The sequence below is a fragment of the Haliaeetus albicilla genome, chromosome 2 (genome assembly GCF_947461875.1).
Source record: "Haliaeetus albicilla chromosome 2, bHalAlb1.1, whole genome shotgun sequence".
NCBI classification, from domain to species: domain Eukaryota; kingdom Metazoa; phylum Chordata; class Aves; order Accipitriformes; family Accipitridae; genus Haliaeetus; species Haliaeetus albicilla.
The window spans coordinates 23,810,685-23,835,125 of NC_091484.1; the positions used below are offsets into that span (position 1 = coordinate 23,810,685).

Here is a 24,441-nt window from a genome sequence, read left to right on the forward strand (position 1 = left end):
CAGCGTCTCGGGTGCCGGCCTGCAGCCTGGGAGATGCGTCTTCCACCTCCTTGGGGCGGGTGGAGGCGTGCGAGGCCTTTCTGCCCAGCCAAGGTGGCGGGGGGCAGGGGCTGGGGGGGGCTCCCTTCGTCCCCTCGGAGGAGCTGGGGCAAGTCCCCGGACCGGGGCCGGCGGGAGCGTGCGGTGTTCTGAGAGGCTAGGGGAGGAGGATTTATGGACGACGTTGGCGACAGACACCGGATATGTTGTTGCCTGTCTGACGGAAGGACGTCCGTGCGTCCCCTGGGTCTTTTTCCGGTGAGGGTGGGGCTTTGGGGGGCAGGCCGACCCCGTCCTCGCGTTTTGTTGCACCGCGGTGTCATGGGTCGCCTGGGTGAGTCGCGCCGGTTGTCGTCAGTCATGCTGCGTCTCCTGTTCCCGCTGGCCGTCTTGGCGGCCGTGTTCCGTGCGGCGGTAAGTCCCCTCGGTGTTTCCTCTTCTAAGGTACCCTGCTTCGCTGCGGTACTGCCTGGAGGGGCTCTGGTTGTCGGCCCCGTGGCTGTTGGGGATGGCTCCGAGCTCTGAGGGATGCGGGGTCCGCCGGCCTCAACGGCCCCCGGCTGGGAGGGGGTGTTTTCCCTCCCCAGGAGGAAGACGATTAATGTCGTTCCGTTTTTAATACGTTAGTGGTGTGTGGTTCCTGGGGGTTGGGGCGCGTTGTATTAGTCGCGGGGCTGCGCCTGGCGGAGTGGAGCTGCTGGGGCAGGTGCGGCGAATGGGTGGGGGGGCGGCTCCTTCTGCCCAGTAGGCCTGCCCGCTCCCGGCCGCGGCGGCCGCCGCGCTCTGCGCCCTAGGTGTTTGGTACTGGGGAGGGGGTGGCCGTGCCCGCCCTCGCCTTCCGGGCGGTGAGCGCTGCCGCCGGCTTGAGGGGGGTGATCGCCGGGTCGCTGCCCGCTGAACCTGCGGGCCGAAGAGGTGGTGGCAGCTGTCTGCCTTCCAGCCTTCAGACCGCGGTCTGAGAAAGAATAGATTTCGAGGCCTTATTAAGGAACGCATGGCGGGGGGAACCCGAGCTGTGGTTACCTGATACCTACACACCATTAGCAGATCCCATGGGAGAACTTGATCTTCCTGTGGTGAGGGAGAGTTTTTCCTGTTCTACCCCGGTTCAGCATCGACTCTCTTGTTGTTACTTTGTCCAGTGGGATGCCATACCACTGCCTAACCAGGTGCCTAGGCAAATCCTTCCTCTTTACAATTGCTGTGGGAGCCACGCCTTGTCCCTAATGCCTGGAGTTTGAAGCAGAGTATAGGTATTATCTTGATAGATGTTGCTAATTGAATGATGCACAGGTGGTTAAAGCTGTGTGAAAAGTAGCACGGTCTCATGGGAGACCTTTATCAATGGGAAGATTGGATGGCAGTAAGTATGGTCTGTGAGGGGCGGGATTATGGCTGAGACTTTGAAAATTCTTAAGGTGGTGGGTAAAAGGAATGGAGAACCAGTACTCACCAAATTTAGTAGTACTAGAAGAGGGACACTTGGTGGATTTTATAGATTAGTTTGAAACAGATAAATTACTTGAAAAATACTTAGTGAATTTCAGGAATTTGCTGCTACGGGAGGTTGTAGAAGCGGACATTGTATTTAGCTGATTCCAAAAAAGGATTAGACCAATTAAAATACATCAGGTTCATAAACAACATCCAAAAATAACTAGGCATGGATTTGCTTTCTGACATCCCTGATGTAGCAGTTTTGTCAGGTGGAGGAGTATGAGGGGAGTAGACCACAGACAGTGGCCAGGGTTATGTCATTTCTTTAAACAGCATTTCGTATTGCTGTTGTCTAGACAGAATATGACCTGGTATCTAGAGGAACTGTGGACTCGAACTAGGAGGACATTTCTTGTGCTTTTATCTTCCTAGCTTTGTTTATTTTCTGTAGAGGCATGTGTGTAAAATAGCACTGTTTTTTAAGAATAGTTTTGTAACAGCTGAGAGGGCTTGAGGAACTGAGGCCAGCAGGCACGATTTCTCTATCAGCTGACTGTTCCCTGACCAAGCAATGAGGGAAGGGGTTTTTTTATAACTTGGTCTCATCCTCAAAATATAGCAGGGTCCTATCATCGCAGAGGTGCTAATGTTCTTTTAAATTAGCTTGGGAAAGTGTATCCTGCAGATAAGCAACCTGGCAGACTCAGGTTCATAAACTTCTGGGCTCAAGCTCAGAGCAGAGCCCTACAAGGCTGTTTTTGTGCCCTAGTTCTGAGATATTTTTGGTTGTAATGATTGCTTACTTTTTCTCTAGTTAAGTGCGGACTGAGAGGAAGTGTTTTGAAAGTAGGTGTATTCTGCTGCATGGCTTTAAATAAGGTAGTTTGTTATCTCAAACTTGGTCTGTTACGAAAGACCATCCAAACTTATCTATGGTGAAAATAAAACAGTAGGTTTATTTTAAATAGAAATGTGCAAACTGGGCATTGGTAGAAACACTGTGAACTCTGAGCAAAGTACAGAGCAAAACAGGGAATTCTGGTATGATTCAAACATAACTGATGCTTGCTTATATATTTTCAACCTGGGACCGGAGATGCATTAGACTTAGTGTTCCCATTACTTCTAAAGGAACACAGTGTATGATGTTTTAATCCCTTTTCAACTTAATTGCATCCTGTTAGACCAGGATATGCTGAAATAGGGGTTGAGCCTCAGGAACTGTACATGTAGTGGAAGTGAGCAGGAAGCAAGCAGCAAAACACAGTGTGGGTTTTACTGGTCCTACTGATTTTGAGGGATTTAGGGAAGTCTTATTCACAACTGGAGGCAAGGATATCTGCCGATACATCATCTGCAGTTTCTGGGACCACAGCTGCATCTGGTAGCTATTCCAGGGGGGATTTTTCACTGCTGCTGTAGCATGTATTAGTAGAAGCTCTTGCATTTGGTAAGAATGATGTTGGGTGATACCTGCTTCTGAGGTGGAGCCAACTGCTTGCTTAAAAGAACAGAAAGCACATGTGCTAAGTTAACAGCAGAAGCTGCTTAGTCCCAGAATGTGTACAGGGTTTACAAATACTATCATGATTGTTCGCAAGTACTATAATGATTGTTTCTGGGACTCATTGCATCACTGTTGCGATCTATTGCCATCTACTATAAGGAACTCTTCATGAGGAAAGAGGATATTAAAAAAAAAAGGGGGGGGGGAGGAATCATTGAGGAAGGCAGGCAGGGAGCTTGGAAGGGGACTGCCAGAATCCAGTTTTCAGTTATCTGATTTATTACACATCAGGAAATCTCCTCTCTGTCCTTATGATAGTGATTCTGCATGACCCAGTGTCTTGGGTAGTATGCGTGGAGTAACAGTCCTTTATTGCAGTCTGGGAAAAAGGGAATGTATGTAATATTTTAAAACGGCTGATACTGGTTCCTGGTTGCAGGCTTTGTTGACCCAAGGCATCCCTTCATAACCACATTATTGCCTACTGGAGACTTCTGCAGAACAGAAGGGAATGGTCAGGAAGCAAAGATGATCTCCTTCAAGCAACTGCCCCTTGAAGCAAAGGCTGCAGTGGCTGCAGGAGTGGTTTTCTTCTCCATGATGCTATCGCGGAGTTATCTGGCAGAAAAACTCGATCTCAGGACGTGGCGTTGGCTTCTAAGGCTGCAGATGGCTCTATTTGCTAATGCACTCATGTTGATAGGATCTCTTCATGTCTGGAGAAGCACAGTCACCACATTCTCCAGGTCTTCAGCTGCCAGCTCCTTCTGTTTCATGCCGTGGAAAATAGCTGTGTTCATGTTCCTAGCTTTGGCTCATTCAAGCTTCTTTACATTGCTATTTCTCGTTGCGGAAGAGCCCTATTTCTTTTCTTTAGCTGCCTACACTTGCCTGGGGGCCTATATCATTCTTATCTTCTTCCTCTTCACTCTAGGCTCTGTAGAGCAGGCTTACAAGTTCTTGGCTGGGAGGGGCACTAAGGCAGGCACTGGCAACAAGAACAGAACAGCGATTAAACCAGTTTTGGCAGTCATGCTGACTGTTGCACTGACTGTTGTCGGGCTGTTAAATGCTTCCCAGCCTCCCACTGTGAATTCAGTGGAGGTTCCAGTTCACAAGCTGCCATCAACAATGAATAATCTGAAAGTGGTGTTGCTTTCAGATATCCATCTGGGGCCTACAGTTGGGAAGACCAAGCTTGCCATGATTGTGAGAATGGTTAAGGCTTTGAAACCAGATATCACTGTGATTGTTGGGGACCTGACTGACTCTGAGGCAGAGATCATACGACCTGCTGTTGAGCCTCTTGGAGAACTTAACTCCCCTTTGGGGACTTACTTTGTCACAGGAAACCATGAGTACTACACATCAGATGTTAGCAACTGGTTTGAGCTGTTAAAATCTTTTAACATTCGGCCACTCCATAACGAGAATGTGAAGATTGTTTCACCGAAGAGCACTGATGACTGGTTCTGCCTGGCTGGTGTTGATGATATTGAAGCAGATGTATTACGCTACTCAGGACATGGCATGGATTTAAAAAAAGCTCTCAGAGATTGTAGCAATGAGCATGCAATAGTGCTGTTAGCTCATCAGCCAATTGCTGCAAAGTGGGCCCTTCAGGAGAGACCAGACATAAACTTAATTCTCTCTGGCCATACTCATGGAGGGCAGATGTTCCCACTAAATGCTGGAGCTTATTTTCTGAATCCATTCTTTGTTGGGTTGTACGAAGTTGGGCAGAACACCTTTGTCTATGTCAGCCCAGGGACGATGTACTTTGGAATACCTATGAGGCTGGGCAGCAGAGCTGAAATAACAGAGATAATTCTACGTTCTCCTTGAGGAGTTTTCCATTTGACGGATTTCTGTCATCCTTTTTGGTCAGTATATTGGCTCTTCTGCTCTGAAAGCAAATCCTTTTTCAGGGAAGCCAGAGAAGATGTGTTGGGGTGGACTTCAGCAGGCTGTGTTAAGTTTGAGCAGAAAACACTAACTGTATCTTGGGCCTGTGAAACAAATCGGGGGCATGTTAAAATACTGAAGATATTAATTCTTTGAGTTCATTATTATTGAGGTTCTGCATTTAAAGATAACACTGATGTCATGGAGATACTGTGTGTCCTGTGCATGTTTAGTAATATCTGTGTCCTGCGGCTACTTCATGTTCCACTGTTTATTATCCATCAGGCAACTGCCTTATCAAATCTCAGATAGGTGAAGTTCTGATCTCTTGCAGTGAAATTGCTCATGCATGTTTTGTGGAAGGTACTACAGAGTGTCCACTGAGTATGTAAACTCTAGAAGCCTTATGCTAGAAATGTTACAGGAAGCAAGTAGTTTTGGTTGTTTGTTTTTTTTTTTAATTGAGGCTGGGTATCTTTATCCTGCTTGCTGTCCGCAGCATGCACTAGGGCTTCCAGTCTGTGCTGCTTACCAGTACAGTAAGTTGCCAGGCATCAGTTCCTGAAATTCATTTTTTTCCAGTTAAAAAGCTGGGGAGGCTGATACCAAGGGGTAAAAGTAGCTGTCTTTCTACAGGCATTTTCCCCAGAATAACTGGGCATCTAGTAGTTACTGAAAACAGTTCTAATAAAAGCAAATGAGAAAGAAAACTCCTAACGAACATAACTTCTGTTGCTGTCTGAGCATACAGTACCTCCTGATGTAAAGCACAAAATCCAAAGCTGAAATACTCAACCCTCTTAATTCTGTATTTTTTTTGTTTATGCTTAATTTCTCTTCTGTGATTTTTCTCTTACAAAAGTAAGGAGATGCTATTTGAAAACAATGCGTATAGGTTAATGCTTGAACTTTAAGGTTTTAATATTTCAAGTAAGTGGTGTCTTTTTTAAAAAGTCTAAACTCTGCAGCAGGTGTCTTTCTTTAACAGCATTTGCGTATCAGTGTCCTGGTTGTCTGATAGGCACGTGGCAGAATAACTGCTACAGGATAATGAGGGATGGAGAATTTCTCTCCCTTTCCTAGAAGGGCTTAACACAAATTAATACCATTCTGGGAAATTTGAGAGTTTAGAAAATAATAATGAAAACATTCTTGCTTCCATATCTTTGTGTTAATATAAGAAAGCCAGGATGTAAGTTAATGTGTGTATATTTTCCAGGCTGGTGAAACAGTTTACTTCTGTTCATCGTCCTCTCTCCTTCCTCTTCCACCTCAGTGTTGCTGTATGAAATGCCACAAACAATGCAAGTCTGGCAGTCCTGCCTCTGACTCTGCAGTCTGCAGCTGTAGCCACAGGGTTTCCCTTGCTCTGCCTTTCTGCCCACCAGTAGCTGCGTTCCTCTTGGGCAGACCCGTGTAGTATGGGGCAAAAGAGATCAGCACTTGCGCGGGAGACAGGATAGCAAGACCAGAACTGTGGTGTTCTGTCTTTTTCTGCCTTCCTGTGTGATCCCGAACCAGACATGCTTCTGTTTTATTCTTCAGCTTCTGTTCTTGTTTTGCATTGTGGGGCTGTATTTGAAGACTACTATAGGCTTTGTAAAGTTGATTTTTTTTCTGTAAGTGAAATTTTAAAGTTTCACTTCATCCACTCCCTTCAGCACCCCCTAGGCAGAGTTTCTAACTGCTGAACTGGTTTTGTATCCTGTTCCTCTGTACAAACATCTTGCATTTTTACTCAGAGGAATTTTGAGAAATACTGTAAATGTGTCGTGCACTGGAAGGTTGGTGGAAGAGTTGGAGAAGTCAGTCCTTTTTTAGTCTGAAAACTGAACACCTGATCAGCCAGGCTTTCTACTTGCCCGACTAGATAATTTCTGTTTCCCAGCACCTATGATTTTGTAAACTTTTTTATGCTTGTGCAATAATATCTGCTTAAGTATCCTGAAGTTTCCACGTATATTTAACACTGCCCACATGGGGTCCTTCTGAGGTTCTTCCCCTGTCAGTGGCATAGTATCAAATGGTCTTTTGTAGAGAGAATCTTGATAGCCTGTAACTCTCTGTTTACTTATCAACATGCTTTCAGTTAAAAGCTGTGTTCTGGATTTAGTGGTGCAGAGTATTCCCTCTAGGACAGTGGTCCAGGAGGATAGCTTTTCATCTGTTAAGCTGAGGGTTATTACTGTGTTAAGAAGACTAATTGTTGAGCAACTTTCCTTACCAGCAGGCTTTTGTGGAACTGGTTTTAGGTGGTGTTAGTTTCCCAGTGAGTTGCTAGTATTATTTTTTTCTTTTTTTCCCTACTCTTTTTATTTCTCTCTTCATTCTGTCCAAATGTGTGCAAAAACCTAGCTGAAGTGGTCTGTCCGTCCCAGGGGTGCATAGATGACTTTATTACTTTGTATGTGCCACTTCTGGAAGATCTTTGTGTATCCTTCCAGGGGCAGATAAACATCCTTTTAGGAGTGGTCATATAATTTCATAAACTTACTGAGTTCTCCCAGTGTAATTTAGTTCTTGTTCATTTTTTCAAGTATCTCCCTCTGAAAGCTTGTTTGCTTGATGATTAGTTATCACTTAAAATGTTTTCTTTCTGTGCCAAAACACTTTAAAGCCTCTTCCTGTTGTTTTTTTTTTTTTAAGTATGAATGGAAAGTATCCTACATCAACTTTCTTTTTGATAGTAAGAGGAATTAACCTTTTTAAAAATCTCTCTAGGACAGCAATCCCTAATTGTCCTTCAAGGCTTTTTCTGTACTTTTTCCAATTTGGCTTGAATGTGCATGATGTAGACCTGTGTTCAGTATTCCAGATGAAAAAAAAGGCTGTGCTGCTTATTTTGTAATTTTTTTTTTTTTTTTAATTTGTGTGGGTGTGGGTGGGTGTAGAATATATTTGATCTGGAGAACTTAAGTAAATGAATATATATTTCTTCCTATAGAAGGCCAGTTCATGGGGGGGAAGTTAATCACTATCAGAATAATACCAGAACAGAATAGTGTCATCACTTTGTGAAAGTTATATTTATTACATTATATAATCAGTATAGAGTGGATTTGAAAATATGTAAATTGTGGTATAACAAATGCTTTAAATGTTGGGATTTAATAAAAATTTATTCGCTTATCAAGAAAGATGCCTCTAATGACCTTTTATTTTGTACTAATAGTTATTGTAGCAGTTCATGCTGAGCAGTTTTAACTTAACACACTAATTCTGTTTAACAACAAAAAGCTACTTACTACTTTTGGAAAAATCTTACACCCACACTGTTAAGTGAGGCATGGTGGAAAGTGGGAAAGGTAAGGCCCCTATTAAATTTGCCTGATGTCTACTAGAGGGACAAAGTGCAGGCTGAAGAGATGAGGATGTGATGCAGAGAGAAAAGGACTGCTGCAAGGGCAGAGAAAGGGTATTAAGAGAATTTTTTGGAAGGAGCAGAAGAAAATGAGTGGTTTGTGGTTCTCAATTTTCATACTTAAGCTTTGGGGTGTTCTGCATTTGAATAGTCTGTCTATGAGATGCTAGAAATCTTCACAGGTGGAGGCGTTCATTGAGGATTTGTATCCACATCTGTTTGCTTTCCAAATAAGAAAAAAACCCATTTTGTAAATTTGGAGAATGAGAGATTCTAGCCACTGTTAAATAGTTTTGTGTGCTGAAGCCATGATTTTTTTTCCTTTGTTGAAAAACATGCACGTTATAAAATGTTCAAAGAGCATTAAGGTTGCAAAAATAAGTTCGTACTTGATTTAAGAAAGGACAAATTCTTTAGTTCTTCCTGTTTCCATGTGAGTATGTTCTGAGCATGTAAGATGCAACATTATACCATTGCCTCTAAGGGTCTGAATTTTCAGCTGGGCATTGATAAGGTGTGGTATGAATGAACTGGCATCTTAAACTGCGTGCAGTTAGCTTGTGTCTGTTGAATCTACTTATCAAACTAGCAGACCCACTACCGCAGCTTCTAGGGAGATGCAGGGAATTCATTCCTTCATGTATTCACAACCATGAGTATACAATATTGACAGAGCCAGACATAAATTCATGACAAGAACTGTTTTGGTTTTGTTGCAAGCCCCCATCTGGGAGCTGTGGGTCGAGTCATGCACTGAGAATAAAAGAGTGTTGAGTAATTGATCACGAAGGGAAATCTGTTGACAATGGGCAATGAATGAGGTGAATCAGAGCAAAGTACTCTGGAAGCTTCCTCCCTCTCCTCTCCCCCATAATAATACTGTATCAGGAAGTGTATGTGTAAGGAAGGTGACATACAGTTATGGTCACAGCTTTAAAAGCATGGCTTCTAAATGGTAAGTGGTTCAATGATGATGACTTTCATAATTAATACCTTTTTTTCATTGTTTTATTGTTTTAAGAAAGTCTTGTTTCTTTGCCAAAGATGTCTGTCGCCCGAGGGTGGAGCTATGTAAACAGTTGATTTGATGCTCATCATCTCTCAACAGTTATCTGCTATAAATGGAGCAAGTGTCTTTTCCATAGGCCTCTTCATGTGGTTAGTCTAAATGAGGGTGCTGAAATCCTTTTTGAGGGAAACAACAGCAATTTATTTTGACTCTCCTTCTTTATTTCCAGGGATAATGGTCTTTTAATGTGCTTTTTTTTCCTAATGCTTCTCTGTCTCTCTTTTTTTTTTTCTTTTTTTAAATAGTATTGCAGAATTGTGTTGCTGCACCTGGGTTCTGAGTTTCGTTTAGTCATGATCGTTTTGAAGCACTCAGCTCCACATTAATGCTGCGACTTGTCACAGTGCCCTAGAGTAAAAAAAATCTGAAGAATGTGAAACATCTGCTTGGTGTTAAGTGAATGGTTTCATTCAGGGATACACAAAGTACAATTCCATCCTAGTGCAGCATGCCCAGGAATCAAGATGCAGGTTATAAATTAAAGATCAGCAAAAAGTCACAGATATTTGAATTGAAAGGAAGTAAGCAGATGGTACATACCTGTGCATCCTCTGCAGTGGTAATATACTTGAGGTTTAACAGCCTGGAGTTACTACAACAGCATAATTTCCCAGGGAGAATCCCAACCTTTGAGTTACTTTTGTTCCAGAGCAGTTGGTTTGTATTTTTCAGGTCTGCAAGGTCCTGATTTTGTGGAGACCTGTCATGTCCATACCTTTGTTGAGTCAAGATTTATTTCAACTTTAATGGAACTCTTTGTTAAGTAATGTTAGGAATGTGTCCGTGTTTGTGGGATCAGGGTTTAAAAAGCTTCCCCTATGCCATACTTGGCAGTCCCTTGCAGTTCTTGTTTCTCTGTCAGCTCAGGGCTGTTATCTTCTCACATCTGTTGTATGTCCACCACACAGATAATTCCACTTGTTCACTGTTGGCAGAGTGTTTTGCATTGCTATGTGCATTTAAGACATTTTCCACAACTTTATTTTAGGTTTTCTGTGAAGAAATGCCTTTATCACAGTTGCAACACTCTGTAGTCTTCCTCCTCCTTGGAGTTTGTAGTCTTCAAATGTTTGTAAAGTGTTACCTCACTCAGTTGCTCTGTTTAATAACAGTATAGGGATAGGCATGTCTACTCAGCAATTTTGTCCTCCAGTTTTCAGGAGGGTGTGTTTTTGCTTTGTACTCTCTTTAGTAGTTTGTACTCTTGTTTTTTTGGCCTGTGACACATTGCACAGGCTCCTTTTTGCTCTTGTTGCACTGAGAGTATGCTCTTGGTTGGCAGTTGTGTCCAGTTGTTGGCCAGGAGTCTCAGTATTTGCAGCTTTATGGTGCCTGCTGTATTTCACTTTTTCCATTCCTTTCTCTTTATTCTTTCTGTAGTTGTACACACTATTGGAACAAAATTGTTCACCAGTTAACCGAAAGAAGTGGTTTCATGGGAAGGTTCTTCAAAACTCTGTGGTCTGTTGGTTTCTACTTAACCTTTGGGCAGATTTCCTCCGATGGTGGATGGTTCTCATGTAGTGGGGGTCACCTGGGGTTATATGATGGTCTACATCTCTCTTGTCTTTCTAATTTCATCACTTTTGTTTCATGTAATCGATTTCCTAATTGCTAAGCCCTGTTCTTGATATGTGACAGGCCAAAGCCTGTCTTTTCAAGAACAAGGCCAGTGTCCTTTGACAGCTTTTAGTTTACACTGTTGAAAGGTGTGTTTCATTTGAACTAGTATAACGTCCAATGAATCATGAGGTTTGTTAGGTTGACTTCTGACTTATTTTCTGATAGGTATGGAGACCTAACTGATTACATATGCTGACTTGTGATTTTACTTCATAAATCCCTACTGATCTTTAATTGAAGGAAATTTTTTTTAATGTGCTCAGTAATGAATCTGATAAAACACAAATATAAATTCACAGAACATGAAGACAAACAACTAACTATTGAGTGGTGTGTGGAGGACAAAAGCAGTACTGGTGACAGGGATGCCAAAGATACATGAGAGGTGTAAGATGCGAGATGTTAAGGTTTGCTTAAAAAAAAAAAGAAATTTAAAGGTTCTTAAAGACATAGGGCCAGGCACTTAACAAAAGGTCTTCTGTTTTTCCTTGTTTTTCACAAGCAAAAGAAGTACCGCTGTTGGTCATAGTCGTATACATCTTACTAAGATCATAGGCTCACTTGAGGAGTAATCCTATGCTCTTGAAGTTAAGGTACTTTTCTTATGGCTAGGAAGTGCAGATTCTTACTCTTAATTTACCTGCTTCTTTTTTAAGTTCACTGTTTTGGCTGTGCTTAGTTGGAAAAGTACTGAAAGTAGGACTTTCTCCAAAAATGACTAATTTTTAGTGACTTACATAAATGCATGCAGTTCACCAGACTGATCTATCAAACAGTTTTATACTTACTGGAAACTAAGCTTTCAAACATGTATGTATCAGTGTCCTGGAGCATTTAGAATGTGGTATTTGTTCTTCAAGAGCTCTCAGCTGGCTGTCGCTTCTATACTTGAGCGTGACATTAAGTTGGAATTAGGGTTGTGTTTTCTAGCAGTTTATTAGGTTGCAGCATTGAGTGCAAAGTGTTGGCATTCACCAAATCTCCCTTAATTCCCCATGATTTGCACTGGCGTGAGCAACTGCAAAATGTATCTAAAACTGTAGAAAGATGGTACTGTATATATACATACTCATTGAAAGTGGAGAATGCATGTGGCATATTTTGGTGTAGTAGTGAATCCTGTCATTGCTGAGTGGTTGGCAGGTGTATTGTAGTCCTTTGGTGTGTTAGGCTCAGGTGGGCTGTGTGTAGCTAGCTGAGGGCCATTCACCATCAGTTATTCTAACACCATTGTACCTTCTATTGTGGACAGTCCACAGATCTTGTATAGACTGTTTTCCATGTCTTTCAAGGCAGAAAAATGTTATATTGTGGATTTTTTGGTGTGTGTGTTTTTTTGTTTTTGTTTTTTTCTATACAGACTATACCCCAGAGGAGTTTTGGGATTGATTATAACTGTGATTGCTTTGTCAAGGATGGGAGACCTTTCCGTTACATCTCAGGTAGCATTCACTACTCACGCGTGCCCCGGTATTACTGGAAAGACCGCTTGTTGAAGATGAAGATGGCAGGACTTGATGCCATTCAAACGTAAGTAGCTGTAGACTTTCAAAGTGATTTGTAGTCCTGGGAGATGTATGAGAAGTAGCTGAGTGGAATGCTACCATTGTTACTTGGTTTATTAATTTTTAAGTAGTAGGTGAGAAAGCTCTGGAGAAGTGGAGTGGTATGGGATGACCTCTAACAGCATAGACTGGGACAATTGGGCAGGTTATAGCTAACAGTCTACTTCCCTGCTGATAGGCAACACCTTTTGCTTCACAACCCAGGGTGCAAATGTGACCTGAAATAAATTACAAAACAGTTGTATGTGCTTTGTCTCTGCCAAGGGCATTGTAATCTCTGGTCAAAAGGCAGACTAAGCGAGAGGGGACAATAACCTTTTAATACAGCCTAGGTTGTATTGGCCTGAAGCCTTGAAAATATTGGCAAAGGCTGCAGTAACATTTAAAGCTATTTCACCAGGAGTGTTTAAATGTAGAAAAATGGTTGGGAACTGGGTGTACTTCTTTAAAAAAAACAAACACAAAAAAACCCCCACCATTTAAACAGGTTTCAGTTGCACGTACCAAACCTTTAGTCCATCTTTCTTGTCTTTCCTACCTGGTTGTGTACTTATTACAACAGGTGAGGCACCGATTAAAAAAAAAATGCAGCTTACTCTTATTTTTGCTAAAGCTTCCTTGACAAGGGAAGAAGAGTGGTAGAAAACTGTAAGGCACAGTCTTCTCAAGCAATGGTTGTAATTCCCAAATGTGTTTGTTTTTTCTTTCCTAAATCATTACAAGGCTTAGAGCTTCTCTTTGAAACAGCCTGCTTGTGTGCCAGACAGCATTGGTTCTGGCCATGCAGAGCCTGTAGGCCAGGGCACTTTGCTCAGTGGGTGTGTTGCACCATTTCTCCTTCCTCTCCTTTGAAATCTGTATTTTGTTTGACCTGCAAGTTGCAGGGCTGCCTTGTACACTTGGGCACTTGGAGATGTGATTAGTAGGGGTTCGTATGTGAAGAACACATGGCAGGGAAAGAAAAGAAGTTTGCTTTTTTCCAAATTTAGGGCGCCCTATTTTTTTTTTTTTTTTTTTTTAAGTCTTAAAACTGTTCCCTGGGTTGTGACGATGTAGTGACTTGTTGTTTGGTGGATGGTTTTTGTTGTATTCTAATAAAGTAATTAAGTTCTATCTTCCCTCACATCACATAAGAACAACAGGATTAAGTAACACACTTGCTCAGGACAGAGTTACTTTCATTGCAGCAAAAAAAATAATTACATGGGCAATTCCAGTAATCTCAAATGGACCTGAAAATTATACCTTTTGATGTCTGGCTTGAAGATCAGCCTAGGTCCTGACAGTGGCTCTGTGACTCCTACAAGCCGTAGTGTCTCATACTTCCCTTAGGTCTCTTATTTTCCTCCTCCTTCCAACACCCATATATCTTCAGTGCCCTCTGTGCATTTCCAGCTTTTTCAACCAGTCCCTTCCTTTTCTCTTTGAAATTGCCTGTTCGTGTCTCTGCTGCATCACTGGTCTTTTGAGATAGGAATCTTTTCTTTTCCATCCCCCCCCCCCCCCCCCCCCCCCCCCCGCTGCTGTTTAATGGCAAAATTGCTGCAGGGCTGTTTTTTTTGTTTGTATTTATTTTTTTCCTGTGGCTTCCTCCTTCCTTTGTAATCTCCTGCTAACAAGGTTTTTTTGCCGCCCTGCCGCCCTGCCGCCCTGCCGCCCTGCCGCCCTGCCGCCCTGCCGCCCTGCCGCCCTGCCGCCCTGCCGCCCTGCCGCCCTGCCGCCCTGCCGCCCTGCCGCCCTGCCGCCCTGCCGCCCTGCCGCCCTGCCGCCCTGCCGCCCTGCCGCCCTGCCGCCCTGCCGCCCTGCCGCCCTGCCGCCCTGCCGCCCTGCCGCCCTGCCGCCCTGCCGCCCTGCCGCCCTGCCGCCCTGCCGCCCTGCCGCCCTGCCGCCCTGCCGCCCTGCCGCCCTGCCGCCCTGCCGCCCTGCCGCCCTGCCCTTTTTTTTAAACTTATTGAGATCTCTTAATCTGTGCTTTACTGTTTTGCACTAGTGTCCCTCTGCTGTGCAGGAAGGAGTGGAGATTGTCTTGTGTTGCTGGTGTCAACTGTTCTCTGTCAGTCTTGGGAGACCCAAGTTGTACAGTACAGGCAGCAAGTGTTGCCCTGTGGTTATGTGACCTATGGCCTTAGGTGTTGTTGCTGGATCACAGATGACAGATAACAGGTTTTTTACAACCTTGTTTTCTTTTTGTAGAGCCCACTGGGATTCTTTAACTTTCTCCCACATCATTGCTTACCTTTGGATTTTTTCCTGCTATGGTGAAAGATAGAAATTTAGGAGCTATCTTACATGCAGAAAGTACCCCTCTGCCTTGCATTTTCTACAAGAATCAAGTCCGTGGGTCTTTCCACTTGACACTGATTTCTCTCTCTCAATGCTGAGAAAAACCCCACCAAACCAAAAACATGTACCAACCCCCTTTTTTCTTTGAAGTTTGCAGATAATCAACCCTTACTGCTCTTGATTATTTGAGATAAAGCAATAAATTTTCATGTTACCCCAGAACAATTCTGCTGTGATTTTGTGTGGCTTTGGTAAAAATGGAAATTGGTCTAGTTGATGATTTAGTTGTGGTTTTCTTTTCTCTTTTGCCTATTCCTTCCTGGATCAGTAAAATTATTAGCAAGGGACTGAGATACCAGTTGTGTGAAGTCGTTCTGGAATGGGCGGCAGCACTGCCAGACCTTCTGGCAGGATGTTGTAGTTGGACTCCCAACCTTGGGACCACCTCTGAAGACTGTGATTTTGCTGCTTGGGGTTTTTCCCATGAGGCAGGGAAGGGTCTTGCTGTAATTTGAAATACGGGAGCCTTCAGTGTTCTTATCAAGGTGCTCCCAGCGACGCTTACCACTTCAAGGGAAACAGGATCCTTTTATTACAGGATTGTCCTTGTAAATACTTTATGGTCAAAGCAAGCCAGACCTGCTCTCCTTTCTGTTCTCTGCTGCCTCATTTCCAAAAGACTTGCTATGCCTTGATGCGCTGTTCAGCTAATGACTGAGTCAGCAGCTTGTCTGGAACTCTTGAATGGGTGAAGTCAGTATATTTATATAACCATCTGCGCCTGGAAACATCTAAGCAATAACAGAATATGAGAAAAGAGGTGACAGGAAGCTTGATCTTCCATTAAAGCTTAAAATATCAAGGCCTAAACCTTCCAAATAGCAGGTTGAAATTTGATGTAATAGTTGGTGTGACATCCCAGCAGATGATGGAGGCGTACCTATGAGCTCCACTCCCGACCACAGCAGGTAGCACGCAGACGCATCTGGTCACACAAGGGTAACTGTCCTTGATTGCAGTTCCTCAGCTGTTCCTGCCACGGAGAAACATGCTGTCAAAGACATCTGGAAAGGACTGAAAGTCTGTGGTTTGTTTTGGTTTTTTTGGCATGGAGGAGATAAATAATTAACCACTAGATGGGGCTAAATATTTACAGATCAGCAGAGAGGCTTCCTGGAAGAACCCGCACTTCCCTTACTGGCATTTTATTTGTTTTACTGTATTTGTTGACTAATGAGTAGACAACTGTAAACCTGTAGAAACTGAAACTCCCTCTAAGAAAGAGTTGCTGTTTAGAATATCTATTAAATAAAAAGTAGGCACAATTTACTTTTTCTAAAGATTCATAAATGTGTAATTTAACTAGCATGTATAAAGTGTTGATGTATTTATTAAATTAATGCAAGCTATTTAATTTTACAATATTAAAAAAACCCAAACCCCTGGTATTACAGAGACAATTATCCTGTACATTAAGGTAGTTAAAGTGGGTTTTTTTGCCTGTTGACATCTCTCTGAAATAGGACAGGAAAACTGTGACTTTTAAAGAAAAGGAAGGTTATAGGATAAAGCTTAGAAATTGTATGTAAATGGAGAGAAAATACTATTACTCAAATACAGAAATACCACATTTCAAGTTTGAAAAAGGAATATGGCATTCCTTTATAAATCCATTATTCTGTAGCTAAAGCAGTACAGCATTAACAACTAACTATAAATTTGTACAATGGTATATAGGAATTACACTTGCTTATAATAACAATTTCAAAGTAAAATGATTTAATTTGAGTCCATTGCTAGCTGTAGAAAATATACTGGGGGATTAAAGTGTATTAGTAATAATTTTCAGACCAGTGTTTAAAATATGTTTATATCATGATTCATTCTGTAAGAAAGTATTTTGCATAAATTTTTTTTCTTAACTTTCTTCCCTTCTCCACTAAAATCTGCTTTTTTTTATGGCCTTGTGGGGAAGCATGGGACATAAATTAAAACTGTTTCTGGAAGAATTTTTCTGTCTTCTTCCATCTTGAGTGTAAGGGATCTGGAGAAACCCTTTTGTCCTTACCTAAGACACTATTAAGCATATTTAGACCTTCAGACTTGTTTCTAGAACAAGTTCATAAAACTCTCCCATGTGTATATTTTCATAACTAACAGGTTACAAGGTATAGTTAAATTACAGTTAGAATCTGTTTCTCATATAAACCTGTAGTTACAACTTGTTCAGTAGCCTAAAGAGAAAGGAGTATAAGCAGTTGCTGTCTTTCTGTAGTAGTATTTTAGGCAGTGAGAAACTGTTATGAAGTTAGGATCTAGTCATCTTTATTTAGCTTAAACAGGTGCAGCTCTCTGCTGGAAGCATTTTTCAGTGAATGAGTTCCTACATCAATGTGCCTGTTAATTCCTCCCAGAAAGAGCTTTGCCTGTTACTGCAGTGTTGTGTTGTTGATTCATAGTCAGATGGTACTTTTTAGTGGAACCTGCAGACCCTTTTCCTATTAATACCACTTCCATGTGTTGTCCTTCTCATTTTGTATTTTTTTGCCTTTTCCTATGCAAGAGAGAATTAAAAAGTGGTAACTCTTAGTTCCTTGTTGATATCAGACCATGTTGCTCATTAGTTAAGAGCATTTACATTCCTGACCATGTTCACTGATGGATTTGCAAACCGTGCTGTGCATTATATCACCTAGATGTCAATAAAAGCTTTGGATATAGTTAGAGCTACCAAAGAGACTTGACGTGCTCGTCAAAATATCCCCTTGCTTTCCCAGCAAATTGTGGGTTGTTCTTCTGTGGTTAATTTTTATTCTATGTTAATGTTATACCAACTAGCCTCTTTTTTTTTTTTTTTTTTTTTCTTTTCTCCTTGTTTGCTTATAGGGATGTCATACAGCGAAGTACCAAAAGCCTTGCTAAGTCAAGAGACACTACCTTTTTTTCCTTTCCTCTAATTCTTTAGGCAAACTTTCCTGTGAACAAATGGAGTTAGGTTTATCTGTCCTTGACAAATCCATAGTCATATATATAGGACTGTCGTGGTTTAACCCCAGCCAGCAACTAAGCACCACGCAGCCGCTCACTCACTCCCCCCCCATCCAGTGGGATGGGGGAGAAAACCAGGAAAAGAAGTAAAACTCCTGGGTTGAGATAAGAACGATTTAATAGAACAGAAAAGAAGAAACTAATAATGATAATGATAACACTAATAAAATGACAACAGTAGTAATAAAAGGATTGGAATGTACAAATGATGCACAGGGCAATTGCTCACCACCCGCCGACCGACACCCAGCCAGTCCCGGAGCGGCGAATCCCTGCCCCCCCCACTTCCCAGTTCCTAAACTAGATGGGACGTCACATGGTATGGAATACACTGTTGGCCAGTTTGGGTCAGGTGCCCTGGCTGGGCATGAGAAGCTGAAAAATCCTTGACTCTAGTCTAAACACTACTGAGCAACAACTGAAAACATCAGTGTTATCAACATTCTTCACATACTGAACTCAAAACATAGCACTGTACCAGCTTCTAGGAAGACAGTTAACTACATCCCAGCTGAAACCAGGACAATAACTTAAAGTAATTCTGTATTTCTAAGGAATAGTTTTGAAAATAACATAGCTCTAATAGCTTAGAGCAAACTAAAATTATTCTGTAGTGATAACCTGGATAATGGTATACGGAACAGGGAAAGTAAGCACAATTTGGTACTATGGTATTGGCTTCTTTCGAGGTAGGTTGGTCATTTTTTTGTTTTAAATAGTTTTCTACTTTATCCACTTTGATCTTGAATGTCAGCAATCAGCTTGCTCCTCTGCTTGAAATTTAGACAAAGCACACAAAACTAAATTAACATTGAATGTATTTTCACGTGGTTCATATAGTCATTAAATGCACATTTAGCTTGTTCTACAAGTGGGTTAATCATGTGCTTCGGAAACAATTAGATCAGGTTGACAAAGAAATAAAATACACTGCCTAGAGGGGAAAATCTGCATTTTGATGCCTGAGTGCGTTGCTTTGACTCCATTCTGGCATACAAATTTTAAGCTTTATCTTTTCAAACAGAGGCTTAAGATTTTGGCATTTGTGAGGCTATAATATTAACTAACATTGCTGAAAGATTGTAATGTTTGTATTTGATGTTCAAGTGCGTGTATGTCTGAGTGTGGCCATTTCAGTACTGTGCTCATGTGAGGGTTCCTGTTTTTCTTGCTTATTGAAAGCAGTGTTTTCTGCACTTTCTTTCCCTCCTGGGTAGTTCTTACAAAATTAACTCTGGAACACATAAACAAACCCAGACAGTAAGAAAAGTATTGCCTGAGAGGATCTTTGCTTGACTAACCACAGTTTTGGTTTTACGGATTTTTCTCAAATTTGTTCTCTCTGGAACAGTGGCAACAGTTGTCTTCGAGAGATTGCAAAACTATGTGCAAAAAAGTAAATGCATGGAGAATGAGTTTTCCCATTCTCTTGAATCTTTGCTCAGGCTGTACTCATCCCTAATTTTAATGTCTGTCCATGCTACGACTGCCATTTAGTACCATCCCAAGCCAAAACTCTCACGGTCCATAAGCTACAATGCTACGCATAGTAGTTGGTAGATAACATGCTTCTTTGTTGTCCTGCAACCAAGGCTATTTTTTTTTTCTGTGAGATGTTCTGTGCTGAAGTTGTATTTTTCCTAAGTCCTTGAAGTAGGAGAGAGGTGTTCTCTCAAATGGTTATCTGCTTGTTTGGCAGCTTTATTACTTGGCTGAAATGAAGTTTTACTTTGTCCAGGCTCTTGGGCACTTTAGTATCCTCTAACTTGACCGTTTTTCCCACGCTAGTTTTCCAGAACAGGGGTTGCTCCTGGTCAATGAAAACTTTCAGGACCTAGATGCAATATCATTTGAGGCTTAGACATTTTTAAACTTTGCAGTGGCAGCAGCATGGACCTGTCAGCCTAGCTGGTGTTCCCTGTGCGAAATGGGTGATCCATTCACAAAGGGTCATGTGCTGGTTTTGGGCAAGCTTGTTCTTGACCACTTCCTTTTGCGAGTGGTTTACAGTATTCATCTCTTCACAAACCTCCTACCTCTATACAGCTGGCAGCTGACTTGCTAACAGACATCATGGTTTCAAAATGGCACTACCAAAACCTGTTCTTGCATTGGTATGGACTCCTGCAGACATACTGCAAAGTACTAACCCTTATTTCAGTATTAATTTTAACACCTTCTGCCATATGAAGTACCTCACAGAAGAAGGGCCCTAGAGTGATTCTTTTATTTTACTGATCTGAAGATCAGTTCAGCATTACAGATCTCTGGGGTGTGTAGTACAAGCAGTTGTTATTTGGAGATCTGGTTTAGTCTCGGTTTCCTAATGGAAGGTGATCTTCTCTCTTCATAGGTATGTGCCATGGAACTACCATGAACCCCAGGTGGACATGTATGATTTTTCTGGTGACAAAGATCTAGAGTATTTCCTGCAGCTTGCTAACGATACTGGTTTGCTGGTTATCCTGAGAGCTGGACCTTACATCTGTGCAGAATGGGACATGGTACAGCCTTTTGTAACAGTTACCTCATTTCTAGGGTAAATCTAATGCAAGTATTTCTGTCTTAAAGTAGACAGACGTACTTCGAGTGTCCTTGGACAAGACTTTTGGTTTAGTGTATTACTCCATGCATCCTAAGTGTCTTCTTACAACGCAAACTTTGTATTTCTTTTTTCATTGGGAATTATTACTTGTAGAAAATCAATCTTCAGGTCTCAGTATATGTTTTGATAATAGGCTAAATTCTTCTTACGTTTCCCAAGAGCGATCACTGACTGATTCCCTTTCTTTTCCCAGGGAGGTCTTCCTGCATGGCTGTTGGAGAAGAAATCTATTGTTCTCAGGTCTTCTGATTCAGGTAGAGGCATCAAAAAGCACTAGTAAAAATACACTTCAGCAGCAAGGCAACTTTGCTGTTTGAGGCCATTACTAGTTAATTCATATTTCAGCTTAAGTTATCTTGTGAGTAGAATCTTCAGTACTGTTAATTAGAAGTGTGCATTCAAGAAGTATATAGAATGAACAAAGTAGGGTAGAAAGTTTCCAGGGTATTGACAAATTTCATGAAAATTGGTGCCAAGAGAGAAATCATTGTCACCATTGAGGAAAAGACAGGTAGCTCTCAGCTTTGAGTTTTTCGGTTTTGCAGTGGCTGACTGGCCACTCATTATGGGAATCCTTCCTGGCTGGTCAGTGTGCATGTAATTTCAGAACTAGTTACAGCATTCTTGTGTGCTACCTAGTCACGGACCGGACACAGAAGGATGAGATGAGACAGGAGATTAATGTGGTTATTGGAGTGTGTATTAGGGGACAAAGATATATATCATATATGACTTCAGTTCTGCTCATTGTGGGATAAATTATCTATTTAAAAAAGCAGTACACATAGCAACATTTGAATTTGTTTTCTGTATTAAGACAATCTGTGTGAGACATATTGAAGTCTCTCTGGTGATTTTCAAAGTTCATCAGTATTTAAATGTTTTATTTTTTAGTAAGCTGTACTGGAAGCTGACATTAATGAACGAGTATAACAGCACATCAGTTCATTAAATTCTGTTCTGTTATACTTACTTAGAACACTAGGTAAAAACTACCCATATATAATTTAAAACAAAAACCCCCAAAAAGCAGAAAAGTTGTGGAACATTTATACTTTGTGTATCACAGATTACCTGGCAGCAGTAGAGAAATGGATGGGTGTCCTTTTGCCAAAGATGAGGCCTCACCTCTATCAAAATGGAGGTCCAATCATCATGGTGCAGGTAACTTCCTGAAAAATCAAATGAACCCAAGCAGCATGGATGCTTATATTGCTCTTGCAGAAACTCCATGGGTGTTGGGTGGTAATGTCACTGATGTTCCTTAACAGTTTCAGGTAGTTGAAAGATTCTGATTAAATCCTTTATCCTAAAGAACCGAATGCACTGTTTCTAGAATTCAGAGAGCCCTTGTCTGCTGTATCAAAGTTGTTTCCCACAACTATAGAAAGCAATAGAGGAAACTTGTGGAGCTTTTGAGATCTGAGTTTCATGTCAGTTCTCACATAAAGCCAAAATACATTAAAATTGCCTGAAACCCTCTGACAGGCAAAAGGAGAATAAGGATACCTTCAGGTAGAAGCAAAAGCAGTATGGAGTAAGCCTAAATTGTGACAAAAACGGCCTCAATTTATTCTTTTTAGTTAGTCGCACCTAACTTAAGCTGTAAATGTTTCAGGACACAATGTTGTGTGTTCGTAGTGAGTAGCTTCTCTCTTAAATTCCTTCCAGAGGTGCAGTGGTGATTGTTTGATATTCTTAGTATTTCACCATAACAGCTTTGTGTTAATTTTTTTTAAAACTCCCTGGTTGGCACAGGATGGGATAGGAGGCCCTTCTTATAATATGCCCAAGATCATTGCTCTTGAACAATGTATTATATCTATTGAGGAAAAGCACCAGGCAAAATTACTCCTTGGCAGGAATAAGTTGCTTATAACAGGATTTTCAGAAATAACTTTCAGTTGTATGTGGCATTGAATCTGGAGCTTGAAGGTCCATCCCCTTGGGAAAGATGCGTACCTCTCAGTAGTAGTAGGGTTGTCCTTCTCCCCTCAGTCCTTTGAGCCCATTGCAGGGCTTTGCTGTTCATGTGAGCCGCTTGTAGGTGTCTCTGTTCTGCAGGTCCAATTTTGCTGCAGTTTTGATCATGTCACAACCTGTTATATGGTTTTATTGTTCTGTTTGGGAGGTGGGTCATAGCGCTCTGTTTTTAATAGAGACTGTGTTTCGATCACTTGCTAAGTAGCTAGGGTAGAGATTTTTACATGGAGGGCAATTCTGTAGGAAAATTACTTGCTTCCACACAATGATTGCTCCGCTGTAAGATACAGGTGAGAGGAATGAGTGTCTAGAACTGTTGTCTTCTCTTACTTCTCAGGTCTGGAGTTAAAGTGACATTTTCAGCATTGCCGTCAAAGGAAGAGGAAGGTTGGATTTGGGCTTTCCATTTTTGGTATCGGGTGTAGACTGAAATTGGCTACTGCTTTATTGACTTGCTTTTACTGTGCAGGTAGAGAATGAGTATGGAAGCTACTTCGCTTGTGACTATGACTATCTGCGTTCCCTTCTGAAGCTCTTTCGACAGTATCTTGGGGATGAGGTGGTGCTGTTCACAACTGATGGTGCAAGCCAGTTTCACTTGAAATGTGGAGCTCTTCAGGGTCTTTATGCAACAGTGGACTTTGCCCCAGGTTGGAGACTGCTGTTTGTTACCAAAAAATTCTGTTGTGTTGTGTTTTGTGGCAGGACAAACTGAGTTGACTGCTTGACAAACCTGACTGCTTTGTTTAAATGGGGCGATAGACATTTATGGATATTTGATGTACTCTTAAACATACAAGAATCACCCACAAATACCCAGATAGAGAGTCATAATCACTTCCCTGCATCATGAAATCATGAATAAACAATTTACACTGCTCATAGTGCCTGTCTCCTAAAAAATAGCAGTAATAGTTGACATTGATTCCATTGATGGTTTTAATATTTTTTTGATGTTGGGTTTTTTTGGTTGTTGGTTTGGTTTTGGTTTTTTTAATGTCCTCTGCCCTAGAATCCAGCCCTTGTAGTTAATTTCTTTTTAAGCCAGTGGTTACTGGAAAAAAATTACTGCTGAAGATTATCGTTAAAAATGTGCACACTGCCACAATTTGCTGTGTTACAGGCCTGAAGAATGGCTAAGCAACTGTAGTGTGTTCAGAAGGTGCCCTTTTGATATAATAGGAGAGTTAATGATGTAAATGTTTATGTACTGCACAGACTTGGCAAAATAGGCTTAAGGCACAAGAAACAAACTCTAAGATGGATCTTTCCATATTTTTTACATGTGGTCTCTTTTGTACATTATTCTCTCTACAGTCAAAGATGTGTGCTTAGCAGGAACCTGTTTTCTTACAAGTAGATTGAAATTGTGAACTCCTTCATGTGTATTATTTATGAGCTACTGATGGAAGTAGTTATTTCTGGTCCCTATGGCTTGAGCCACTAGGAGTGATCAGAAGTGAAACTCAAGAGATAGCCTGGCTTCTGTTCTTCCCCATAGTCTTGGTACCACAACCCCAGACCTATATTTTCCAATGACCAAGTAGCAATTCTGACACATCTCAGACTTTTTTGGTGCCAGGATGTTATTCCTGAGAAAAGCTGGGTTTTCAGAAGATGTATCTCAAAAGCAAAGGCATACATGCATGTATGTATGTATTTTAAGTAAGTTCTGCAACTTAAACACTGGAATCACAGGTACTGATTCCTCTGTTTTCTGAAGTAACTTTCTTGTCTGGATTTTTGCTAGGTGTTGGAAGGGAGATAAGACACCTTTCAGTAAAATGAAGGACCAAAAAGTCATGGATGTAGCAACTCAGTTTTATTTTTATCTTCTTATAGGTGGCAATGTCACAGCAGCATTCTTAGCTCAAAGGGGCAGTGAACCTACAGGCCCTTTGGTATGTCTTCTCACTTAAATTTCTTGTATCATTCCTAATCTTGCAGTGGTTAAGAGAGGAGTTGACAACAGTGTGTTGGACAGTTTTACAAAGACACAATTTCCAAGTCAGTCAG

The 24,441-nt window shown here is 41.6% G+C and overlaps 2 protein-coding genes across 2 annotated transcripts in view; both read left to right on the forward strand.

Moving 5' to 3' along the window:
- The first annotated feature begins 356 nt into the window (after positions 1-356).
- GLB1 (galactosidase beta 1) overlaps positions 357-24,441 on the forward strand; it is a 48,898-nt gene continuing 24,813 nt past the window's right edge. The window contains exons 1-7 of the mRNA XM_069810534.1: positions 357-453; positions 12,302-12,471; positions 20,191-20,341; positions 20,636-20,696; positions 21,512-21,606; positions 22,895-23,075; positions 24,268-24,326. Coding sequence (XP_069666635.1) covers positions 361-453; positions 12,302-12,471; positions 20,191-20,341; positions 20,636-20,696; positions 21,512-21,606; positions 22,895-23,075; positions 24,268-24,326 — 810 coding nt within the window. The 5' untranslated portion in view covers positions 357-360. The remainder of the gene's footprint in view (positions 454-12,301; positions 12,472-20,190; positions 20,342-20,635; positions 20,697-21,511; positions 21,607-22,894; positions 23,076-24,267; positions 24,327-24,441) is intronic.
- TMPPE (transmembrane protein with metallophosphoesterase domain) lies at positions 358-12,410 on the forward strand. The gene is made up of 3 exons (XM_069810549.1): positions 358-453; positions 3,423-4,866; positions 12,302-12,410. Exon 2 carries the CDS (start codon positions 3,512-3,514, stop codon positions 4,826-4,828), a length of 1,317 nt encoding a protein of 438 aa, XP_069666650.1. The 5' UTR covers positions 358-453; positions 3,423-3,511; the 3' UTR covers positions 4,829-4,866; positions 12,302-12,410.